The sequence below is a fragment of the Urocitellus parryii genome, chromosome 12 (genome assembly GCF_045843805.1).
Source record: "Urocitellus parryii isolate mUroPar1 chromosome 12, mUroPar1.hap1, whole genome shotgun sequence".
Classification (NCBI taxonomy): domain Eukaryota; kingdom Metazoa; phylum Chordata; class Mammalia; order Rodentia; family Sciuridae; genus Urocitellus; species Urocitellus parryii.
The window spans coordinates 50,784,884-50,806,541 of NC_135542.1; the positions used below are offsets into that span (position 1 = coordinate 50,784,884).

A 21,658-nucleotide genomic window follows, 5' to 3' on the forward strand; every position below is an offset into this window, starting at 1 on the left:
CAGTTGCTGGGATTACAGGCAGGAATGCCCCACAGCACCCAGCAAGAGGCATACTATTACATTATTATTTTTCCAATGAAAGCTCAAAGAAGTTAAGTATCCCATCCAAGGTCACATCATGCCATTAACCTTGAACAGAGAATCCAGTCACAGGCCCGCCTGACTCCAAAGCCCAAGTCCTTCCTATGACAGTCATTTGTCGAGTGCCTGAAGAAGCAGGACCAGCTGAAGGAAAATCAACATGCTTCTAGCAAAGAGAAAAATCACATCTGACTAATGATCTCGGAAAACTGTTCTTTCAAACTGGGACAAAATAGGTTATTACAGCACATAGAAAGCCAGTGACCAGAACTCTGGATGTTAAAATGCTCCTGGCAAGGTTGTACTCAGAGGCTAAGTTACATAGGGAGTGAGGAGACCGATAAAGGAAAGTGCTTCTTCATATAGGGACCGTGGATCAGAGAAAATAAAAAGAAATAAACAAGCATTTCTCTAGACGGAAAAATGCTCAAGTGTTAGTGGATAGGACAGATCTGTCAGAAATTGTGCAAGAGAGTGCACCCAACACCACAGATGATTTGGTAAACTACCAGAGAATTTCCAGACCACGTGAGCTGACCTAAATAAATAAATAAATATAAATAAAAAGGACAGGTGAGCTTCAGTTACAGTTTTACATTTTTTTTGGGAAAATGATCCTAACTGTACTCATTAAATGATAACTGTGCACAATGAGACAGAAAAAAGGGGGGGGCAGGGTGAGAAGGAGGGAGTGATTCTCTGCTGTTCCCAGCCCCTGGCTTAATATGCTGCCACAGTGAAGACCCAGTAGCACCAGGCCAGGTGTCATCATGAAGGCTTTTCTGTGACAAGACAAAAAACATTATTCCCTTGTAGAGAACAATGATACAGCTGAATCTGGAGCACTGTGTATAGTCCCTTACTGCCTCTCTAGAGAGAAGATCCAGAGAAGGGCAGCGAAGGTTCTCCCAGGGCTATTATAAGAGACTAAAAAACAGGACTCTGCAGCCCGCAAAGACAAAGAAAGGTTAAGAGGACAGGCCTGGAAACTCACACGTCAAAATGGGTGTGAGAAGGAAAGTTCCAGAGTTTTCCAATCAATTTTAGTGCACAGAATAAAAACTTATACTTTGAGTTTTGAAAGCAGCAGTTATTAGAAGAAATAAAAGGAAGTTTTACTGTTTGTTGAAGGCAATGAATGTACAAAATTTGTTATCTCAGGAGTTGGTACTGGAATAAATACTCAACAGTTTATTCAGAGGTTCTAGGGTCATATTTTTAATCATTTATTGTTTTGCTCTCCTTTCAGAAAAAAAAAATTACACAAACATCAAAATAACCCCAGAAATAAAACAAAATGAAAAACTGTTTTTTTTCCTACCATGGCTATTCAGTTACTTTCATTTTTCTTGTTTTTGTTCCCCCCAGATTTTTCCTTATCCACAGATCATTTTTTTCACTCCTGTAGACATGCTAAAAATACGAGCTAGGAATATGCCAAGCATTTTCTTACTTCTATAACATTTCTGATTATAATTTTATTATTACATACTAATATATAAATTAGAATATGTTTAATTATAAACACCTTTTTACATATAATTCTTTTTTTTTCTTTTGTACCGAGGGATTGAACTCAGGGGTACTTTACCACTGAGCTATGTCCCCAGTCCTTTTTTTTTTTTTGGTACCAGGAATTGAACTCGGGGCACTTGACCACTAAGCCACATCCCCAGCCGTATTTTATTTAGAGACAGGGTCTCTCTGAGTTGCTTAGCACCTCGATTTTTGCTGAGGCTGGCTTTGAACTTACCATCCTCCTGCCTCTGCCTCCTGAGCTGCTGGGATTACAGGCGTGCACCACCGCACGTGGCCATCCCCAGTCCTTTATATTTTTTATTTTGAGACAGTCTTGCTATGTTGCTGCCTTGAACTTGTGATTCCCCTGCCTCAGCCTCCCAAATCACTGGGGCTACAAGCAAGTACCCTGGAGCCAGCTTTACCCAGTTCTCTAATCCATCTGGGCATCACTGGGCAGAATTTGAGGGGCCCATGGGCCTGCCATCTTATGCATCAGCCAAGACTGCAGGGACCCAACATCCCAGCAGTCCTTCAACCTTCATTCCCATGACATGATTCTCAGTGCTGGTTCCTGATGACCTGCTTCTGCTTCCTATTAAACGTCCTTGGATCTAGAACTCTGCTTCGAGACCTTTCCTGCTGTCTGGCCCAGAGCTCCATGAAGAAAACTCCTGGATGATGACTAACTGCCCATTATCCCCCATTCCATTTGTGCAGTGCCCCTCTGCTTCTCTGCCAATCTCGCCAGGCCCAGCACAGATGTGAACTGAATGAAAACTGATTTTGCCTTATTGCTTCCTCGCCAAGTCTGGCCCACTTACCCAAGCCCACGCTATCATCAAAGCCAGGAGGACAGGACCAGTCTTATGCTGTGAGAGGGGGCTGGCTCTGGCATGAAATCTGTGGCGAGGGCCTCAGTCCAGGTGCAAGGTCTCAGTCCCCTTCTTCTCCCCAGTCTCAACCCATGCTTTTTCATCCCACACTTTGCAATATATCACATACCAGCTTCCTTTATTTGTTTGGAAACAGGTTTGGGTTGTTTTGCTTTTTATTTCCCCCATCTTTCTGAGGATAGTAGGGGTCATCTCTTCCTTTGCCTCAGAGGTTTATATCCTTAACCATCACTTACAGGGGGCTGTGAAAGACAGGGATACCTACACTCTCAGCCCAATTCAGGTTGGGGTGCATAAAGCCGAGGGCCTGGGAATGTGGAGTTCTGCCCCCGAGGAAAAGTTCCCTGGAGCTCTCAGCCTCTCGAGTCAATGCTTCCTTTGTGATCTTTCAGGGCAAAAGAGTATAGGTGGGTGGTGCCTGTGGACAGGACTGCATTTGGTCCTACTGGTTCTAAATAAGTCCAGTGTGACTAAAAGGCCAGCAGAGGCTGTGGGGGGTGGAGGAGACCAGACTGGGTGCTCCAGGACACCAGCACTGACTCTCAGAGTAGCCAATGGGACCTTGGGAATTATCAACCCCAAACCCTAAGCTTTATAGATGAGGAACCAGGCCCCGAAATGGAGTCCTCTAAGCCTAGAGTCTCCCATGAAGGATTTATTTGTGTGTATCTTCTTTGATTGACTCTATATTTTCCAAATAATTTACCAGTTTGATCAGGGCCCTGGTTGCAGGTATCAGGCAGGTCAGCTGCTGTCACAATTAATAGCCAGGACCAACACAGTGACTGTGTCAGCTTGTGCCCACAGCTGAAAGCCTCAGAGGCTCATCTTTCCCTATCCCAGGAGTAGATAGAACACAAAACCAGAGGGAGGAGAAAGGAGGCCCCAGAAGTCGTTAAGTGCTGACCTGGAAAGCCAGGATGGAGACAGCAGACGGTGCCAGCCATTCTTTGGGGAAAATACCCGCCATCAAGTGTGATTTTCCAATGACAGGGAAGCTGAACAGGCTCTGCCGTGCCTCTGCTAGCCTCTCTGTGACATTCTGCAGGCAACAGGAGTCTCAGGTATAAACTGCCATATACCTGTGTCTGGGCAAGTTTCTTCGTACCTTAACCATCTTATTTAATGAGCACAAGAGCCTTATGTAATAAGGATTTTAATTTACATTGGACATAAAACTAAGGCAAGAAAAAAAAATTTAAAGAAAACTAAAGGTCAGACAGGTAAAGTGACTTGCTCAAGGTTGTGGAGCCAGTAAGAGCCAGGGTAATGTGTGTGTGTGTTGGGGGGAGTGCAGAGCAGGGGCTGAATCCAGTGGTGCTCTACCACAAAGCTACATCCCCAGTCCTCTTTATTTTATTTTTGAGACAGAAGCTCTTTAAGTTGTCAAGGTTGGCCTCGAACTTGCAGTCCTCCTGCTTTATTCTCCCTGAGTGGCTGGGATTCCAGTTGTGCACCACCAGGCCCATTGACCAGGATACTATTTGAACACCAGCCCCCTAACCCTAGGTCCAGTGTTCTTTGGCTGTTCCACAGCTTTCTACAGGTAGAAATGTGCCTTAGAGAGAAGCAGCGTTTGGTATTTGTACCTTTCCCAAGTTGGGAAAGCTCAGAGCACCATGCTTTCTCTTCCATAAGGAACAGACAGGGCTCTGCTGAAGATGCCTCTGCCCATGTGTGGCTCTCATGGGGGCCTCTGTAATAAGTCAGTTAGAGCTCTTAACCATGTGCTGGAGGAAGGTTGTCAGTATCTAGAGTCCCAGAGAGGCCAAAACCTGCAATGCTCATGGGAAAGGCCACCAAGAATGCTGGGTACGTGAATCAGAGCACCCCAGTCCTCCTATGTTCTGCCACCCTCTTATAATATCTAAGGTATTGGCTCTCTGGACTTCAGCGTTCTCATCTATAAAATGGGGAGAATTCTGATTCCTTGCAGGCTTTGGGTAAGAAGGGCAAGTTCAATGATGGAGGCAAAGGTGCTTGGTAAATGGGCAGGTACAACCAAAAGTCAGTGGTTACCCACAAATTCAGTGCCTCATTGGTAGGTGTCCCCTACTCACCATAAAGAGCAAAATACGACAGCTAGCTCAACAGATCCTGCTTTTACCTCTTGGAAAATACAGCTACACAGTCTACTGTCAGTCTCAGGCCTTTTTCTCCTTTTCTAGTTCCCTGACTGCAGGTCTTCAGGAATCAGCAGTGAAGGAAGAAGAAATGAGAGACCAAGGGGAGGGGACGAATAGGACTATTTTCAGATGAATAGTGCTATTTTCAGTGATTCTCTACCCTGGGGATGTAAATCAGGACATTGCTCTGAGTTTCCTCCTTGGATGGCTCAAAACATAACAAAAATATCTGATGTTTCAAGTGCTAGGAATTCTCTCATCAGAAAAAAGAACAATTAAGAGATCAGGAGAAATATTGGCCAGAAAGTGAGGTAAGCTAGTCCCAGCTTCACAGGGGGACAAGGTCAGAGTCCACAGACCACCTTGGAGGAATGCAGAAGGAAAAATAAGCCCTTCTACTGCATAAGTAACTGTGAACACCTGGCTCACCTCATTGTGTGTTTTCTCCACTCTTCCTCATGTATTTGTGTTTTCTAGAAGGTTTCTCTTCAGCATCCAGGATACAATCCCAGATAGCAACATGCTACAGTGTCAGAACCAGATGAGACCTTCAGTGTATGACACATGAGGTTCAGGGCCCAGAGAGGTTAGGTGGTTCACCCTGGGTCATGTAGCCTCCAGGATCTCAGTCAAATCTCAGTCACTCCTCTCCATCCCTTGCTGCCACTCATTCACACTGTCTCTGTTCCTGGGCTCCTCATCTTCTGCTTCCAAGGGGAATCTGCAAATGGCGCATGAAGCAAGCATTTCTTAAAACCCCTGGAAGCAGAAGTGACTTGTCTTTAAGTTGCAGGATTATCAATAACTGGGTACAACTTAATACTGTTATCAACCCGAGATCTCTCTCAATTATTGACTCACGTTAAGCCAGTCTTCCAAATGGATATTAATACGTCTTCTATTTTTTCCCTTTTCATTTTTAAATTGGTATAGTACAGTTGTAATGATGGGATTTGTTGTTACATATCCCATACATGCATACAATATAACAAAATAAGTTGGCCAATATCACTCTTGAGCATTTTTCTTTTTTTGGCGGCGGGGGGGGGGGGGGCAGGTGGTGGTGGTGGTGGTGGAGTACGGTGAATTAAATCCAGAGGCACTTTATTAATGAGTGACATTCCCACCCTTTGTATTTTTTGAAATAAGATCTTACTAAATTGCTGAGGCTGGCCTTGAATTTGTGATCCTCCTGCCTCAGCCTCTTGATTATACCTCAGCTGGGATTATAGGCGTGCACCACAGTTGGCTTGCTCCTGCTTTTTTTTAAAAAAAAATTATTTTGGTAGTTATAGATGGACAATATGCCTTTATTTTTATTATTTTTTTAATGTGGTGCCTGACACATATGAGGCAAGCACTCCTCCACTGAGCTATATAGCCCCAGTCCTGGGGATTGACCTTTTATTTGTTTATTTTTTAAATCACAGAACCCCAACAAAGTTTTTTTCCTTTAAAAATTTTACATTAGGACTGGGGATATAGTTCAGTTAGTACAGTGCTTGCCTTGCATGCATAAAGCCCTGGGTTCAATCCCCAGAACCACACACACACACACACACACACACACACACACACACAAATTACATTAGTTTTTGTTTAAATAAAAAAATGCTTATTGTAAAAAAAAATTTAAAAAAGGTATGAACTAAAAAATAAAAGTCCTCTTCCATATTATGATCCCTAAGTATGATCCCAATACCAGTGACTTCTTTTGTGATTCCTTCTGGAAATTTAAAGAATTTAAAGATGAAGTTAACTATATCCACTGACCTATGTTCTTGGCCATGGTACATAAAAGATTTGTTGATTATATGAATGAGTGGTGCTGGGTTGAGGTCAGAGGCTGAATATTTGCATCATACGGAAGGACAGAGATGAGTTAAGTATCCCAGGAGATAAGAGTTCCCACTGGGGCCTATTAGCCAGGGATCTGGCACAAATCCTTCCTTTCTGATCTGGTGTTTCAATATGGAAGATCAGGAGCTTTGGAGTCAGGCAGATGAGGTTCATAATTCTGGCCCTACCACGTTCTAGGGGTATGACCTTGGGTTCTTCATTCCTTAATGTGCCTTAATATCATTATTTGTCACAGGGATTTTTTTTTTCTTACAGTACTGACAATTGAACCCAGGGGCACTCTACCACTGAGCTACATCCCCAGCCCTTTTTATTTTGAGTCAGCATATCGCTAAATTACCCAGGCAGGCCTCAAATTTGTGATCTGCCTGCTTCAGATCCTGCCTGCCTCCCAGTTGCTGGGATTACAGGCATGCACCACTACATTCAGCTGGTAGTCATTACCTGGGAGGAAAGAGAGACAGAAAGTAACTCTGAGGGGCTGCGATTGTGGGTCAGTGGTAGAGCATTTGCCTAGCATGTGTGAGGCACTGGTTCCAGACTCAGTGCCACATAAATATAAATAAATAAAATAAAGGTATTATGTCCATCTATATAAAAAGAAAGAAAGAAAGAAAGAAAGAAAGAAAGAAAGAAAGAAAGAAAGAAAGAAAGAAGAAAGAAGAAAACAAAGTAACTCTGAGTCTAATCAGGAGGTAATGCCTAGGAGTTTTCAAGATGTTAAAAATTCTAGGGGCCAGGAGTACAGCTGTGTGGTAGAGCATGTACTTAGCATGTGCAAGTCCCCTGGCTGAGCTCCAGTATCAAAAGATGAACAAAAAATGAATAAAAATTCAAGATATACCAAACAATAAGTGCAGGTAACCTAGAAGCTAGGCACAGAGGTCTGCCTTGTACAGTTTCCACAGCCACAGAGCTGGATCTGTGGGAAGAGGGACCATTTTCTTCTCCACTTAGACATGCCATTTGGTTCAGCAGCCTCTGGAAAGATGTCTTGCTCAGACTGGCTAGGTACAGGGCTAGCAAGCCCATAGGAAAAAGGTGTCCTTCTTGATCTGAAGTCCTGGCCTTTCTTCCTGGTCCTCAGGGCACAATGAGAACATTATGTCAGCCAGCCACTTCATCCAATCCTCTCCCAACCAGGGGCTGGGAATGACTAAGGGCAATATGATAACACAATCCTCTAGCTGATAAACAGCATGAGAAACCCAACACCGACAAAAAGGCCTGCTGAGCCTCACCAAAATCTGAAGCCCAGGACTCAGAAATGCATTAACCTTATATGCTTCCCACTGATCAAGTCTTTATGTTACAAATGCCCCTGGCACAGGACTATTCTGTTAACTGACCACAGCTATCAGGGATGGAAAGGAATATAGGAACATGGGTACTGCTCCCTCTGATACCAAGAGGCCATGGGCTTTGACCTAGATGCCAGACCCAGCCTGAAATGTGTGTCACATGTCATCTCCAGTCTTCTCTCAAGGGTTTGATAGTGGAGGACTCATCTGTGATGGAGGTGGGGGTGCCCAAAGTCCCTTGGTCACCCAGACCAAAAATCTCCAAGTATATGCATGGGGCTGGTGCCCTTGGGGACATGCAGATGAAACAAGATCAGCTTTGGGAAAGAAGATGCTCCCTAGGTTATTGGGCAGTCCTTAAAGAAGGTGACCACCCCTATTTGTCCAAGGTCAGGACAGTGGAATGATACCGAGGATTCAACTGTCTACAGAACTTCATCTCCCAGTTGAAGTTGCTTTTCCCCAAAAAACCTGTTGTCCACTCCACCACCCACTTTCTTCTTTCTCCTTGCCTCTGTGACCCTATTTCTCTCTCCCCTCTTCATTTTCCCCCTCTAGTTCTCTCTTGCCTCCCCCATTTTCTTTCTTCCTCTCTTCTTCTCATTGTCCTTGATTCTTTAACTCATCGTGATAGAGAACTGAAAATGATCTTTTATTATTAGTTGAATCCATGCAATTTAAACTTTAAGCCCTCTTTTAATTTTCAAAAAAAAATGAAAAAAATGAAAAAAAAAGATGCTATTTGAGGACAGATGTAAGCAGGTCCTGTGACCCCACTTCCTCACTATCACACCTTGTGTAACCCCTCCCCTTGTTCCTGAGCAAGACCTGTGCCTTACTTCTGACCAAGAGAGGATTGCATGTACAGGATCAAATGGAGTATGACACCTCTCTTGCCAGAGCCTCTGCCTCTGTCACAGCCTTTGAAGAAGCAGGCTGCCATGAGTTATATACTGCAAGGGCATGAGTGCTGTCAACAACCAAAGAGTTTGGAAGTAGAGTCTTCCCCACTCAAGTCTCCAGATGAGAACCCAGCACTGGCCAGCATCTTGATTATCAACTTAGAAAGGTCCTCAAGAAGCCATGAGTGGACTCCTGATCCATGACAACTGAATAATAATAAATATGTGTTGTTTAAAAAAAAAGATGCTATTTCAAACAATTAAGAACTCTTAAGAGATGGGGATTTATTTATTTACTTATTTGGAACCAGGGGCACTCAACTACTGAGCCACATCCCCAGCCTTATCACCTTCTTTTTTTAAAATTTTGAGACAGGGTCTGGCTAAATTGCTGAGGGTCTCTCTAAGTGGCTGAGGATGGCTTTGAACTTGTGATCCTCCTGCCTCAGCCTCCCGAGGCACTGGATTATAGACAAGAAGGACATTTTAAAGATCATGTAGTTCTATGGCTTTTCTGATCCATCAGTTCCTTAGAGCACTACATCTAATCCCTTAGACTGACATTCAGTCTCTCCATGAACATTCACAGGAATGGAGACCCACAGTTGATTGAAGCATGATTGACATGTAAAAAGTTGTACATGTTGTACATATTTAATGAATTCAGCTCCAGGAGTTTGGCGATAATTATACACCCATGAAATCTTCACCACTACCAAGGCTGCTCATTACTTCTTAAAGCAACCCAATGGACACAATACCTTTACTTTATTTATTTATTTTTATGTGATGCTAAGGATTGAACCCTGTGCATTACACATGCCAGACAAGTACTCTACCTCTGCCTCAACCCCAGCCCATTAAAGCAACCCAATTTTAACTATTAAAAAATTCTTTTTTTTTTTTTAAAGAGAGAGTGAGAGAGGAGAGAGAGAGAGAGAGAATTTTTAATATTTATTTTTTAGTTCTCGGCGGACACAACATCTTGTTGGTATGTGGTGCTGAGGATCGAACCCGGGCCGCACGCATGCCAGGCGAGCGCGCTACCGCTTGAGCCACATCCCCAGCCCAAAAAATTCTTTATATTGAGCTTAATGTGATTCCATACTTCCCTCTCCCTGGTTTCCAGGGACAATCCAGATTACAAAAACAGTGTAACCAGCAGGACAGGGAGGACATGTTGGGGTGAAAGGATGGGGCAGACCAGCCAGTTGTGAAGTCTCCTATTGGATAACTTGCATAGGCAGCAAGATCGAAAAGAAACATTACAGTTAGACTGTTCGGCTTTGCTATTGCTAAAACATGATATGCTTGATATGTCAGGAAGTTGGCCAAGTGAAAACCTCCATTCAGCTGTTGGAGATAATTACTTACATTTATGTGCCAGGAATTGTTCAAAGAGCTTTGCACGGATTATCTCATTTAATTCTATTAGTAGCACTATAACATAGCTATTATTATTATTACCCCGTTTTAAAGATGAGGAAACTGGACCTCAGAGGTCTCAGAACTAGTAAGTCACTAAACCCAGAATTGTCTGATTCTGATGCCCAGATCCTGAACCCAGCAATCTGTAGCATCAGAACAGCAGAGAGACCAAATCAGGAGACCTCAGTCTGGGAGGGTCAAGAACATAGAGTTGGGGGTCTCATCTGAGTCTTCTTCTAAAGATGAGCCCCCCAATCTCCATTCCTAGACTTGTGCTAGCTTCTAACCATCCCCAGCAGCCCACCTGTTTCTGCCACCTCAAATCTGAAACATCTACAATAGCTACTATCATTTTTAACACCTTCCCTGCAACCAATATAAATACTAATACCTGATAAATACTAATTCTTTAAACAGAAAAGGGCATCACATTTTATGTCAAGCTGGGTGCAGTGGCTATAATCCAGTGTCTGTAATCCCAGTGGCTCAGGAGGCTGAGGCAGGAGGCTTCTGAGTTCAAAGCCAGCCTCAGTAATAGCAAGGCACTAAGCAACTCAGTGAGACCCTGTCTCTAAATAAAATACAAAAAAAAAAAAAAAGGCTGCAAATGTGGTTCAGTGGTGAGTGTCCCTGAGTTCAATCTCTGGTACCAAAAAAAAAAAAAAAAAAATTATGTCAAACAAACTTGAGTTTGAATAATTCTGCTCCATACAACATTTTTCTTGGAGGATGCTTGCATAGATTAAGTAAGATGATTTGTATACGATACAGCAATTGGCAGAAGTGAAGTGTTCGGTAAACTTCATTATCATTGCCATTACTGTTATTTCTCAGGCCTAAAACTCCCTCTCTTATACCCCCACCTATGGTTACCCCCATGCATAAAGGTAGGAGGAAGAAAAGCAATCCACAAAGGGATAGTAAAATTTCAGTGTAGTTTGTGCTCCCTGTGGTGATAGCATCCCTTTGGCTTTGGGGTCTCCTTCTGCAGGGTTTCTTCTTTACATTCGCCATGACAGAGCTGGGTTCTGGCCAAGACCCCAGCTTTCTCCCTGCAGACCTTCTTACTGTGATCACATCCTAATGCTGTTGTTTCAACCTCTCTTCAATTTGAGCCTGTGTTTGGTGTCCTCTGCAGCCTATGTCTCCCCCCAAACACTCTTCTTTTCCTCTGAGTAGCTAGAATCAAAGTTTTAGAAATCACCTCGTCCAGCCCCTCAAAAATTTTAATTTCAAAATTAAAGCAGTCATTTAAAAAAAAAAAAAATCTTGGGCTGGGGATGTAGCTCAGTGATACAGCACTTGCCTAGCATGTGAGAGGCCCTGGGCTTGATCTCAAGCACTATAAATACATACATAAATAAATAAATATGCATAACTAAATTGAGTAAAGTGGGACTTTTCCCAACCAATCTACACAAATTCATCAGTCATCATGTCAGTATGTACATTGTGCAAAAACATTTGAGTTTTCTCTGCATTGTGGGTCTGTGATGTTACTTATTTCTATTTCATAAGCCTCGACTGCTATCAAGTCTCCCAACTCCGGAGATCCACAATCTAAGTATGGATCACTATTGATTAATGGGAAACAGAACACTGATAGCAATCACAAACTCTCACACCTCTGTCCACACTAACATCCCCCTGAGGCCCACAGGATAAACATAGTAAATATGGTAAATGCAAAAAGAGCTTATAGTAAATATAGTAAATAAGAGAGATGAAAGGAGATTCCAAGGAGACAGCCCTGGTGTTTGTACACACCAAGGGGAGAACAAAGAGAACTGGGAGCCTTGGAGGTGGCAGGCAGGGAAGCAGGCGAGACAGACGATGAAATGAGTCAGAGAGTGAATGAGGGCACTGGGTCGCCTCAACTGTGGCTTAGCTGCCCCCAGAGAGTGGTATGAACTGGAGGAAGGGACTGGGGGGTGATGAGAACTGGAGATAATGCCATAACTCAGAACATGGGGCCAGGAGTGAGTTGAAGATGGGAAGCAAAAGCTTGGCTAATTTCTAGGCGGGACCCTTGCTCCTGAGATCTCTTCTGCTTGGCTCTGCTCCCTGCCTTGGCAGGGTTATGGCAAGGCAGCTGGGATGGCAGGGTAAGGAAAGAGTTAAGCAGACAACAAAGATGTCAGTGCTTGAGATCACTGGACCCCTGCTTGGCAGCCAGAAGCCACCCTGTGGCTGCTAATGCCCTCCATTTATTTGGTGCTTGATCTCATTTAATCTTCAGCACAACCATCTCCACTGCGTTCCCTTAGGAACCCTCAAACTGTTTCCACCATCCCAGAATCATACCATGCTGGACCAGCTGGTGCCTTAGGGGCTGCCACCAGGGAGGCTGGGCCCATTCTGGGCTTGCTCCCTACTGATTTTCCTGGACTGGATGTGACAAGAAGTCACAGGATGTGGAATCATTCTCCTCCTGGAATTTCCCCTTGCTTAGATCTGAAAGCCAGCACATAATGACCATTTCACCCACTCCCCAGGGAGCCATGTCAGCCTTCTCCTCCTCATTAGGCAAATGAAAATCCAAGGCCTAGAGAGGCAGAGTCCTTTGCCCTGAGTCACACCATGAACAAACAAGGAGGAATCTGACTGGAGCAAGTGCAGATTTGGGGGCATCAGAAAACCTGGGTTCCACTACTGGCTTTGGCACTAACAGCCAAGGTCACTGACCAGGCTCCACTTCCACAGCCTTGCTTTTCATAACTGTCAAGTGGAAACAGCAACACCCATCTCTTGTGCTTGTTAGGAGGATTAAATGAGATTAAGATGGCAAAGCGTTATGTAAAAACAAATTACTGATTATCAAGGAACACAGGTAACCTGATGACCTTGGAACAATGGAAAGTTCTGGACCAAGTATGAAAATTCTGGGCTCTGCTCAGTTCACCTGTGTGGCCCTGGGCAAGTTCCAGGCCTCAAGTTTCTCAAGGGTCCCGCCAGCTATAATTTATGGTATTACATGAGCTATATCTCTAGTGAAAGAATTCCAGCACTGGCCACCCTGATAGCATGCTCTCTGTCTCTGTTTCTTTTTTTTTTTTTTTTCCTCTTTCTCTCTGTCTCTCTCTTTCTCCCACTCCCCCTTCCCCTCCATCCCCTCTGTTTACTAAGACAAGGCTGACTTACTAAGACAAGCGATCCTCCTGCCTCAGCCTTTCAAATAGCTGGGACTACAGGTATATGCCATCCTGCCCAGCTACACCCTGATCTCTTAACCGTTCTTTTATTTGTAGCTCACAAACGTTCTTTTATTTGTTGCCTTAGATCCAAGAATTTTATTGAGGGAAGGGAGTCAGTTCTCTGTAATAAGAACCTTTGCTCTATCCCTTCTACCTACTTCCTCAGGCAACTTGAGTGTCTGCACTCTCCTCCCTTCTTAGACTTTGTTCCTCCCATTGCCTCCCAATTTTGATGGGGTAGGAGATTTCTTGGTAGTGTAACAGATAACAAACGGACCAGGGGCTGAGGTTATGGCTCAGCGCTAGAGCACTTGCCTGGCATGTGTGAGGCACTGGGTTCGATTCTCAGCATATAAATACATATAAATATATAAAATACATAAAATAAGGGCTGGGTATATAGCTCAGTTGGTAGAGTGCTTGCCTTGCATGCACAAGACCCTGGGTTCTATCCCCAATACCTAAAATAAAAATAAATAAATGAAATAAAAGGTCTATCAACAACTAGAAAAAAAAAATGGACCAGGTAAGATTTCCCAGTTGAAAACGCCAACCTGCCTAGATTCCCTCCCTGTTATGGAGGACTTGGCTAACTGCCCCAACTTAATATTCTGCTTTTCCCAGGATAGCCCAAAGGGTGCAAAGGCTCTGATCCTTCTTCTGAGGAAGCAGCTCAGCATAACCCTGGCTGAGCTCTCAGAGGTGAATTAAATATTAAACACATAAGGCCAGAGCCCCTGGAGCAGCAGCACATTTCCAGCACACAGACAATGCCTATAGCTTGGCTATCATTCTTCCAGTGGCTGTGGGCTGGCCTTTCCTGCTCCCAGCCCACACTCCTAAGAAGGAAGAAGAAATGGCAATGTTTTGCTCTTCTCAGCAAGCTCAATGTTCCCTGTGTCCTTCCTCCAACCCCCAGTACTGAAAGCTTCAAGGAACTAGAGATGCCTGGAACACTGAGTTGCGGCATCTGCAGCATTGAAATTTAACAGGTTTGTGACTGGCTAGGCAGGGGCCTCATAGCTCAGCCTCACTTAGGAGCTGGAGGCTCCCATGGGAAGGGAATAGCTCAGGAAAGACACTGAGGTCCTGATATCTCTCAGGGCAATGGGAAATTGGAGGCTACTAAGATGAAGCCTGGGTGTGCAGGCCATTTGGTTTTTTTCTTTAGATTAATATAGGTCACAGAATTGTCAGATTGGTAGAACCTCAGAGATCACCAGGCTAATGTTATATTTTACAAAAAAAGAGAAACTGAGGCATGAAGAAAGGGGAAAACAATGTACACAAGGTTATTCAGTGGGCTGGAGAAGAGCTAGGCCTAGACTCTAGGGGTCTGGTATACAGCCTACCACACATCCTGCTTGATTCCCTGAATCTTCTTCTTAATGACACCAAACAAGGGGCCTGGCACTAAATGGATCTAGCACTGCATGGCCTAATAGACAATTTTCACAGGGAACAGAATCCACTCAGTTTCCTGCCTTGACATTGAAGAAATAAAAAGCATAAGGTCCATGGGTTCCAGCTTAGTTTTGCCACTTTGTTGGATAAACCTTGGTCCTTTCACTTCTCTGAGCCTGAGTTCCTCAACTAGAAAATGGAGATTTAAAGGTTAGGGGTGTAGCTCAATAGTAGAGCATTTGTCTAGCATGTGCAAGGCCCTAGGTTTGGTCCTCAGCACCATTAAAAAAAAAAAAAAAAAGGGAGGAGGGCTGGCTAGTGTTAAGGATCAAGTAAGATCATGTGTGAGGCATTTTGTAAATTGTGAATTACTATCTGAATGGTAGAGATAATATTTTGTGAGAGGTCTGAAGTTGCTGCACAGGGAAGAAGCATGGTATGGGAGAGGCTGTGCAGGAGCAAAAACCCACACTCCCATGGGGTGGGGCCCTGTCTGGCCATCCATAGACCTGACTGATCCTGGAGCCACCAGAAGAGACTGACACTCGCAGGTCAAACTGCCCCAAGTTCACTGTCTTGACAACCCCAGCCACTTTGCTTCGTGTGCATGCATGTGCCCAACTGTCAGTTGCAGCAATTTGCCTGGCTGCTCCAGGGGCAGTGGGTGGGGCATGGTGCTGAGGAAGGATACCCCACTTTGGGCCATCTCACAGACCCTCAGGGAAGAGCTGGGCAGCGAAGACCCTTGCAGGGACTTTTCTCATGCTGGGGCTCCTCTGGGGCCCTTACCTTGTACTTGGCTGCAAGCAGCTCTGTGGCCTGCTGCTCCCGCCGCAGGTCCTCCAGCATCTTCTCCTTCTCCTCCAGCAGCTTCTGCTTCTCCTCACTCACCAGGCTGCGGTCATCCTGAATGGCCGCCTTCTCTTCCTCCAGCCGTTCCTTCTGTTCCTGAAGGTAATTCTCCATGTTCTTCTCCAAGGCTGACTCCAGGATGGGCTGGGGCGGGCGGTGGTTGTTGTTGTTGTCATCCTCCTCTTCAGCCACCCAGGCCTCAATCACTGGCCCTTCAGGGTACCCAGCTGGGGCTGACACAGCCTTCTTCCTGCGGCTACTCTTCCTCCGGGGCCTCTTCCCCAGCATCCCCCTCTTCTCCAGCTGGGCCTTCAGGCGGGCAATTTCCTCCTGGAATTCCCGCAGCAGCGTATCCTTGGGATCTTCATTCACCCGTGGCTTGTTCTTGATGTTCTTGGCTCGATTGGCAAAGCGTAGGGTGGAGAGGCTCTCATCATAGCTGTGAGAAGCTGGCCCCAGTGTGGCCACCATGATGGTCTTGGCATTCCCGCCCAGAGAGTCCTGGAGCAGCCGGGTCAGCTTAGAGTCCCGGTAGGGGATATGGGTGCTCCTGTTACCCGCCAGAGCAGCAATCACGTTACCCAGGGCAGACAGAGAGAGGTTGATTTTGGAGGCTTCCTTAGGTCTCTCTCCACTGCTGCCACCACTACCTCCATTGCCACCGCCACCACCACCCGTGGACTGTGTGGCTGTCCCTCCAGCTGTGTTAGGGCCTGCCTTGTTCTGCCTCTCACTGCCAGCCAGGTCCACCAGGTTGAGCTTCCCCACACGGATGTGGTCCTGGCCATCAGAGCCACGCTCACTGCACTCCACAGTGATCACGAAGATTGCGTGGGAGCGGGAGCTGACCTCATTCATGTGGGTGCTGCCCACTGCACGAGTCTGGTTCCCCAGGTTCATCACATGTTCGATCTCTTTGACATTCTTGGTGACAAAGGAAGAAAGGTCCTTGATGTAGACCCCTGTCTCAGGATTTTCCTTCAGCTCTAGCCTCTTGCCTGGCTCCTTGGAGAGAAGGTCTCGAATCTCCTCCTGGTAGATCTCTAAGTAAGAGGCTCGGACTAGGTACTGCTGGTTCTGGGAGCGGGAGATGTGGGTGAAGATGTGTTCAAAGGCGTTGGGGATGACCCCGCGCAGCTCAGGCTCCACCCAGGTTCCCTGCATCGTGTAGGTCTTGCCAGTGCCCGTCTGGCCATAGGCAAACACTGTGCCATTGAAACCCTGAAGCACTGAGTCTATCAGGGGCCTCACGGTTTCATCATACAGGTCTGCCTGCTTGGAGCTGGCATCGTACACGGCGTCAAAAGTGAAGGTCTTGGGCAGCTCTCCAGGGGCTGCACGGGGGTTCCGCAGGGTCACCTGGCCCAGTTTCACGTCCATGGTCAGGATCTGCTCATGACCAGCTGCCTCCTCCTTCCTGCTGAGGGGGCGGCACCGGGCCACCACCTTCAGGGCCTCACTGGTCTTGGTCTTACTGGCCATCTTGCTGCTCTGTCCTTTCCTCTGCTCCCCTCGGCAGCCTGGGCGGTCCTGCTGTCCTGTTCCTTAGGTCGGGATCGGCGGGGCCGGCCCAGCCCCCAGGCGCCGCTCTTCAATCCGCATGCAGCCTCCTAGGGTGGGGATGCTGGGAAGTGGCCCCGCCGCTGCTGCAGTCCGGGCCTCCACTGCTTTCAGATCCTCGGTGCACCGGCCGGGGAGGTAGAATTAGGCAGAATCTCCAGGCAACAGCGGGAGCAGCGCCTGCCGAAGGGCAGTGCCGGGAGCCCGCCCCATGCTGGGGCAGAGGGAGCGCTGCTGTAAACAGCTCCGGCAACAATGAGATAAAGGAAGAGGAAAATGGGATGGGGGTGGGCGGCAGGGCTGTCTTCGCCTCCTCCTCCTCCTCCCTCTAGGGATCCATGGCGGGGGCTGCCGTGCAGGGCGGCCGGGGGTCCCGGCCCTCCCGAGGGCAGAGGCTCACCTGGAGTCCTGCCCCCCAGCTGGGGGATCATTCATTGCAGCCAGCGCGGCTGCTGCTGCCTCTGCCTCCGCCTTCCCCACCGCCGCCACCGGAGAATGAGAGAAAAACAGAAGGGGATGGGGCGGAGCAGCGGCGGCGAGAGTGATGTTGCCGCCGCCGCGCTGCGGCCCCAGCTAAGTCTCCCGGCTGGGGTGGGGCAAGGGGCGGGGCCGCGGGGCGGGGGCCGCAAGCTGGGCGCGGCCCGTAGGCGGGGGATCCGGGTGCATTGCCGCCTGCAACCCGACGACCCCTCCCGGATGACAGGCTCGGTGCCGAGCCAGGTCCTGAGCCCACCAGTCGGATGCAGCGCAGCCACCGCCCGCCGTCACCCCACCGAGCTGGAGCATGCTGGGAGATGTAGTCCTGCCTTTGTTAACCGGGTTCTGGCAGGTTGCTAATGTCTTCTCCAGTCCTCCAGTCTCGGAGCCCCTCCCTTTCCCGCGTGAAACCCACGAGTGACTGCTGAGGTTGCACCATCCACGCTTGTTCCCTCCACAGGCACCTTCCTGCGTCTCCCGCTGCTCCTGGCTTTCTGTCCGCAGATGGGTACATGTCACCAGTTTCCCTTCAGGGTGTCGCCAGGCCTCGAGGCGCCTAACTCCTAAATGTTTCTGGAAGTTATCCTTTCCGCTCCCTAACCTGGTTTACTTCTGGCCTTCCTTTTATCTCTGCTGAAACCAATGATTCCTCACCTCTTGTCCACGAAGGCACCCTAGCTCCTTCTGCAACTCCTCCAACGCTTTCCACATGCTACAAGAGCCTATCCCTCTTCTGACCTCCCAGCCTCACCTCCACTACTCTCCTATGGAGTATCTGCCTCCAAACATTTTATCTAGCACTTGCTGAGCACCGGCCCATTGGAAGAGCTGCGTTATTCTCATCCTCAAGGAGCACAGATTCTAGGAACCATGTTTTGTTTCCTTAACTGGCTCTTTGTTGCACCCTTGTACCTTTGCCCAGAGATCCAATCACTCTTCTGCACGTGGTTCCGTGCCACTTGGGTAGAAGGAGTACTTCCTCCTTCATGAAGCCTTCCCTAACCAGTTCCCCCCCTCCCCTGAAAGAGAGAATTTGCATAAAGCAAAACCTGATTCCAGTTCCAATCTGATCTCCACCCAACAGTGTGCCTTTGAGCAATTACTTACTTTGCTCAAAGTTTCCTGAGTTGCCTTCCTCATCTGCTCAAAAGAATTGGAGATGGATGGAGAGAAATAATCTGTATCACAGAGTGGTTGGAATACTCAAATGAAACAATGGATCATGAGGTATCTTACCAATGAGAAACCCTTAATATGGGAACATGGCCTGGCTTCAATTGTCTGACAGTATCTTCTTCCTTGAATCTCCTAGATAGACCAAGTGGGTGCTTGGTGTTCCTCTTTGAGGTCTTCATATTTTATGCCTCTAGAATACAAAAGAAGTGTAATTAGTGTAGTTTCACAAGTCCACGGATCAATGTTCCACTCTGCAAGGGGAGGTGAATCATGGACTGAGCTGTCCTTATTTTTCTCCTCATGAAATTCAGATGAAGGATAGGCTATTACCTGAAACTTCAAAGTCCTTCCATTTGCAATAATGATATTTTGTAGATGCCAAATTGTTGAGTTCTTCAAATCTGAAGAACTTAACTCCTCACTTCTTCCCCATTTCAAAGTCTCTAGGACTTGAATGTCAACTAGGAGAGAGGCTTGGTTTGCACACTTCTGAAGTTTCTGGGCCTTCCTCTCCCTTCTCATGATTAAGCTCCACTGCTTGTGATGATCTTGGCTTTGGGGTCAATTACTGGGTGAGATTTTGACCTTATAGACTAACATCTCTTGGCTCAAGCAACAGACTTTTGGATGCACCATTTGTTTCTTAAGCTATATTCTTGTTTAACTTGGCTTTGGTTTTTGAACACCCTTTCTCTATTTTGGCTAACACATCTGCCACTACAGTGCTGGATAAATGGATCTTTACCCTGTTCTCACCACCTGATGTTACCACCTGGCAAGGCACCAACCCAGATCCTTCTGTATGGAAGATTGAAATGCCTTTGCTTACAAGATGTGTGACCCCCCAGGAAATTATTTAACTTCTCTGAACAATTATTTTCTCAGTGGGATAAGTAAAGATAAGAATGCTTACCTTACTCACAGGGCTTACATAAAATTAAGTCAGATAACATATGTAAAAACTCAAAGGCTATAAAAAGAACTCAAGAAATCATAGTTTTCTTTCCTTTTGTCCTTTGCATTCAAAGCTGTTCATGTTATGTGTTTCCCTTTTAGTATTAGTTTCAACCATTCTTCCTCCCTTTTATATTCTTGAGTAACTAGCCACTCTGACTTGCGTGAGGTCCCCTAAACATGCCATGGTTTGGGTTTTTTTTTTTTTTTTGGTTGTTTTTTTTTTTTTGGGGGGGGGTGGATAAAATGGATCCTCACCCTGTTCTCACCACCTGATGTTACCACCTGGCAAGGCACCAGCCCATATCCTTCTGTAAGGAAGACTGAAACCAGTCCAGACTTCCCTTCTGAGTTCCAGACCTATATACCCAATTCTCTAATGGATATAGCCACTTGGATGGTTCTCCAAGAGCCTGAAATTCTATTGTTCACATTGAACTCATCATTTTCCCCTCTAAACTAGCTCCTCTAAATATGGTTGTTAGCCCTATAAACAGCACTTCCCTCACCCCTAATATATCCATTCAAACCCCAAATACTGTCAACTCAACTTCCAAATCCATCGACTTCTTCTTCAACTTCCATAGCCATTCCTATCATTTTCTCTGGTCTGGTCTCCCACAATATCTTCCAATCTGGTCTCCCTTGATCCCCACTCATCTATTCTCTACAAATTAATCTTTTACAGACATATGTCTGATCATGTCACTCTAAGTGGAAAACCTTCCAAAGCTTTTCATTGCTTTTTTTTTTTTTTTTTTTTTTTTTTTGGTATTGGGAATTGAACTCAGGGGTGCCACATCCCTAGCACTTTATTTATTTATTTATTTTTATTTGTAGACGGACACAATATCTTTATTTATTTATTTTTATATGGTGCTGAGGATCGAATCCAGTGCCTCACACGTACCAGGCAAGCGCTCAACCACTGAGCTATAGCCCCAGCTCTCCTAGCCCTTTATTTTGAGGCAGGGTATAGCTAATTGCTTATGGCCTCACTCAGTTGCTGAAACTGGTCTTGAACTTTCCATCCTCTTGCTTCAGTCTCCTGAGTAACTGGGATTACAAGCATGAACCACCATGCCTGTCCTCATAGCTCTTGAGGTAAGGTCCAAATCATTAATGCAGCCCACAGGGCCACCTACTTACTGCCTCAGGGCTTTCATATACTCTGTTTCTGCTACTGGGATACTTATCTTCACCATCTGTATCCAAATTCCTCCTCTTCGTGCTTCAGGTCTCCACCTGAATATCACTTTCTAAAGGAATTCTTATTCTCATCCTTCCCTGTTCTTTCCTTCGAAGAACTAAGCATAATTATCATTAATTACTTGTCCACCTTCCTGTTGCTCAATGAAAACAATAAAGACGTAGCATGTCTGTTTTGTTTTTTGGTACCAGGCATTGAACCAGAGCACTTAACCACTGAGCCACATCCCCACCCCCTTTTTTTATATTTTATTTAGATATAGGATCTCGCTAATTTTGTTCAGAGCTTGGCTAAATTGCTGAGAATAGCTTTGAACTTGCAATCCTCCTGCCCCAGCCTCCCAAGTTTCTGGGATTACAGATGTGCACCACCACACCTGGCTCAATGAGTATTTTTTTTTTAAAGTTGTAGATGGACACAAAATCTTTATTTTAATTATTTATTTTTTATGTGGTGCTGAGGATTGAACACAGTGCCTCATACATTTAAGGCAAGTTCTCTACATCTGAGCCACAACCCCAGTCCTCAATGAGTATTTTTAAAATAAATTAAAGCCTTGTATGACCATCACTCTTCTGAGAGATTCCTTTGACACTCCTGACTTTACCATCAGAATTAATCTTTCCTCCCCTTATGATTCTATAGCTTTGCCTTTTTTTCCAGTGCTAGAGACCAAACCCAGGTCTTCTAACTAGTATTACAGTCACTATAGTTAGACC

At 45.9% G+C, this 21,658-nt stretch overlaps 1 protein-coding gene across 1 annotated transcript in view; it reads right to left on the minus strand.

Moving 5' to 3' along the window:
- Kif3c (kinesin family member 3C) overlaps positions 1-17,540 on the minus strand; it is a 39,661-nt gene extending 22,121 nt beyond the window's left edge. The window contains exon 1 of the mRNA XM_026392972.2: positions 15,500-17,540. Within this exon, the coding sequence (XP_026248757.2) occupies positions 15,500-17,044 (1,545 nt within the window). The 5' untranslated portion in view covers positions 17,045-17,540. The remainder of the gene's footprint in view (positions 1-15,499) is intronic.
- Positions 17,541-21,658: the final 4,118 nt, after the last annotated feature.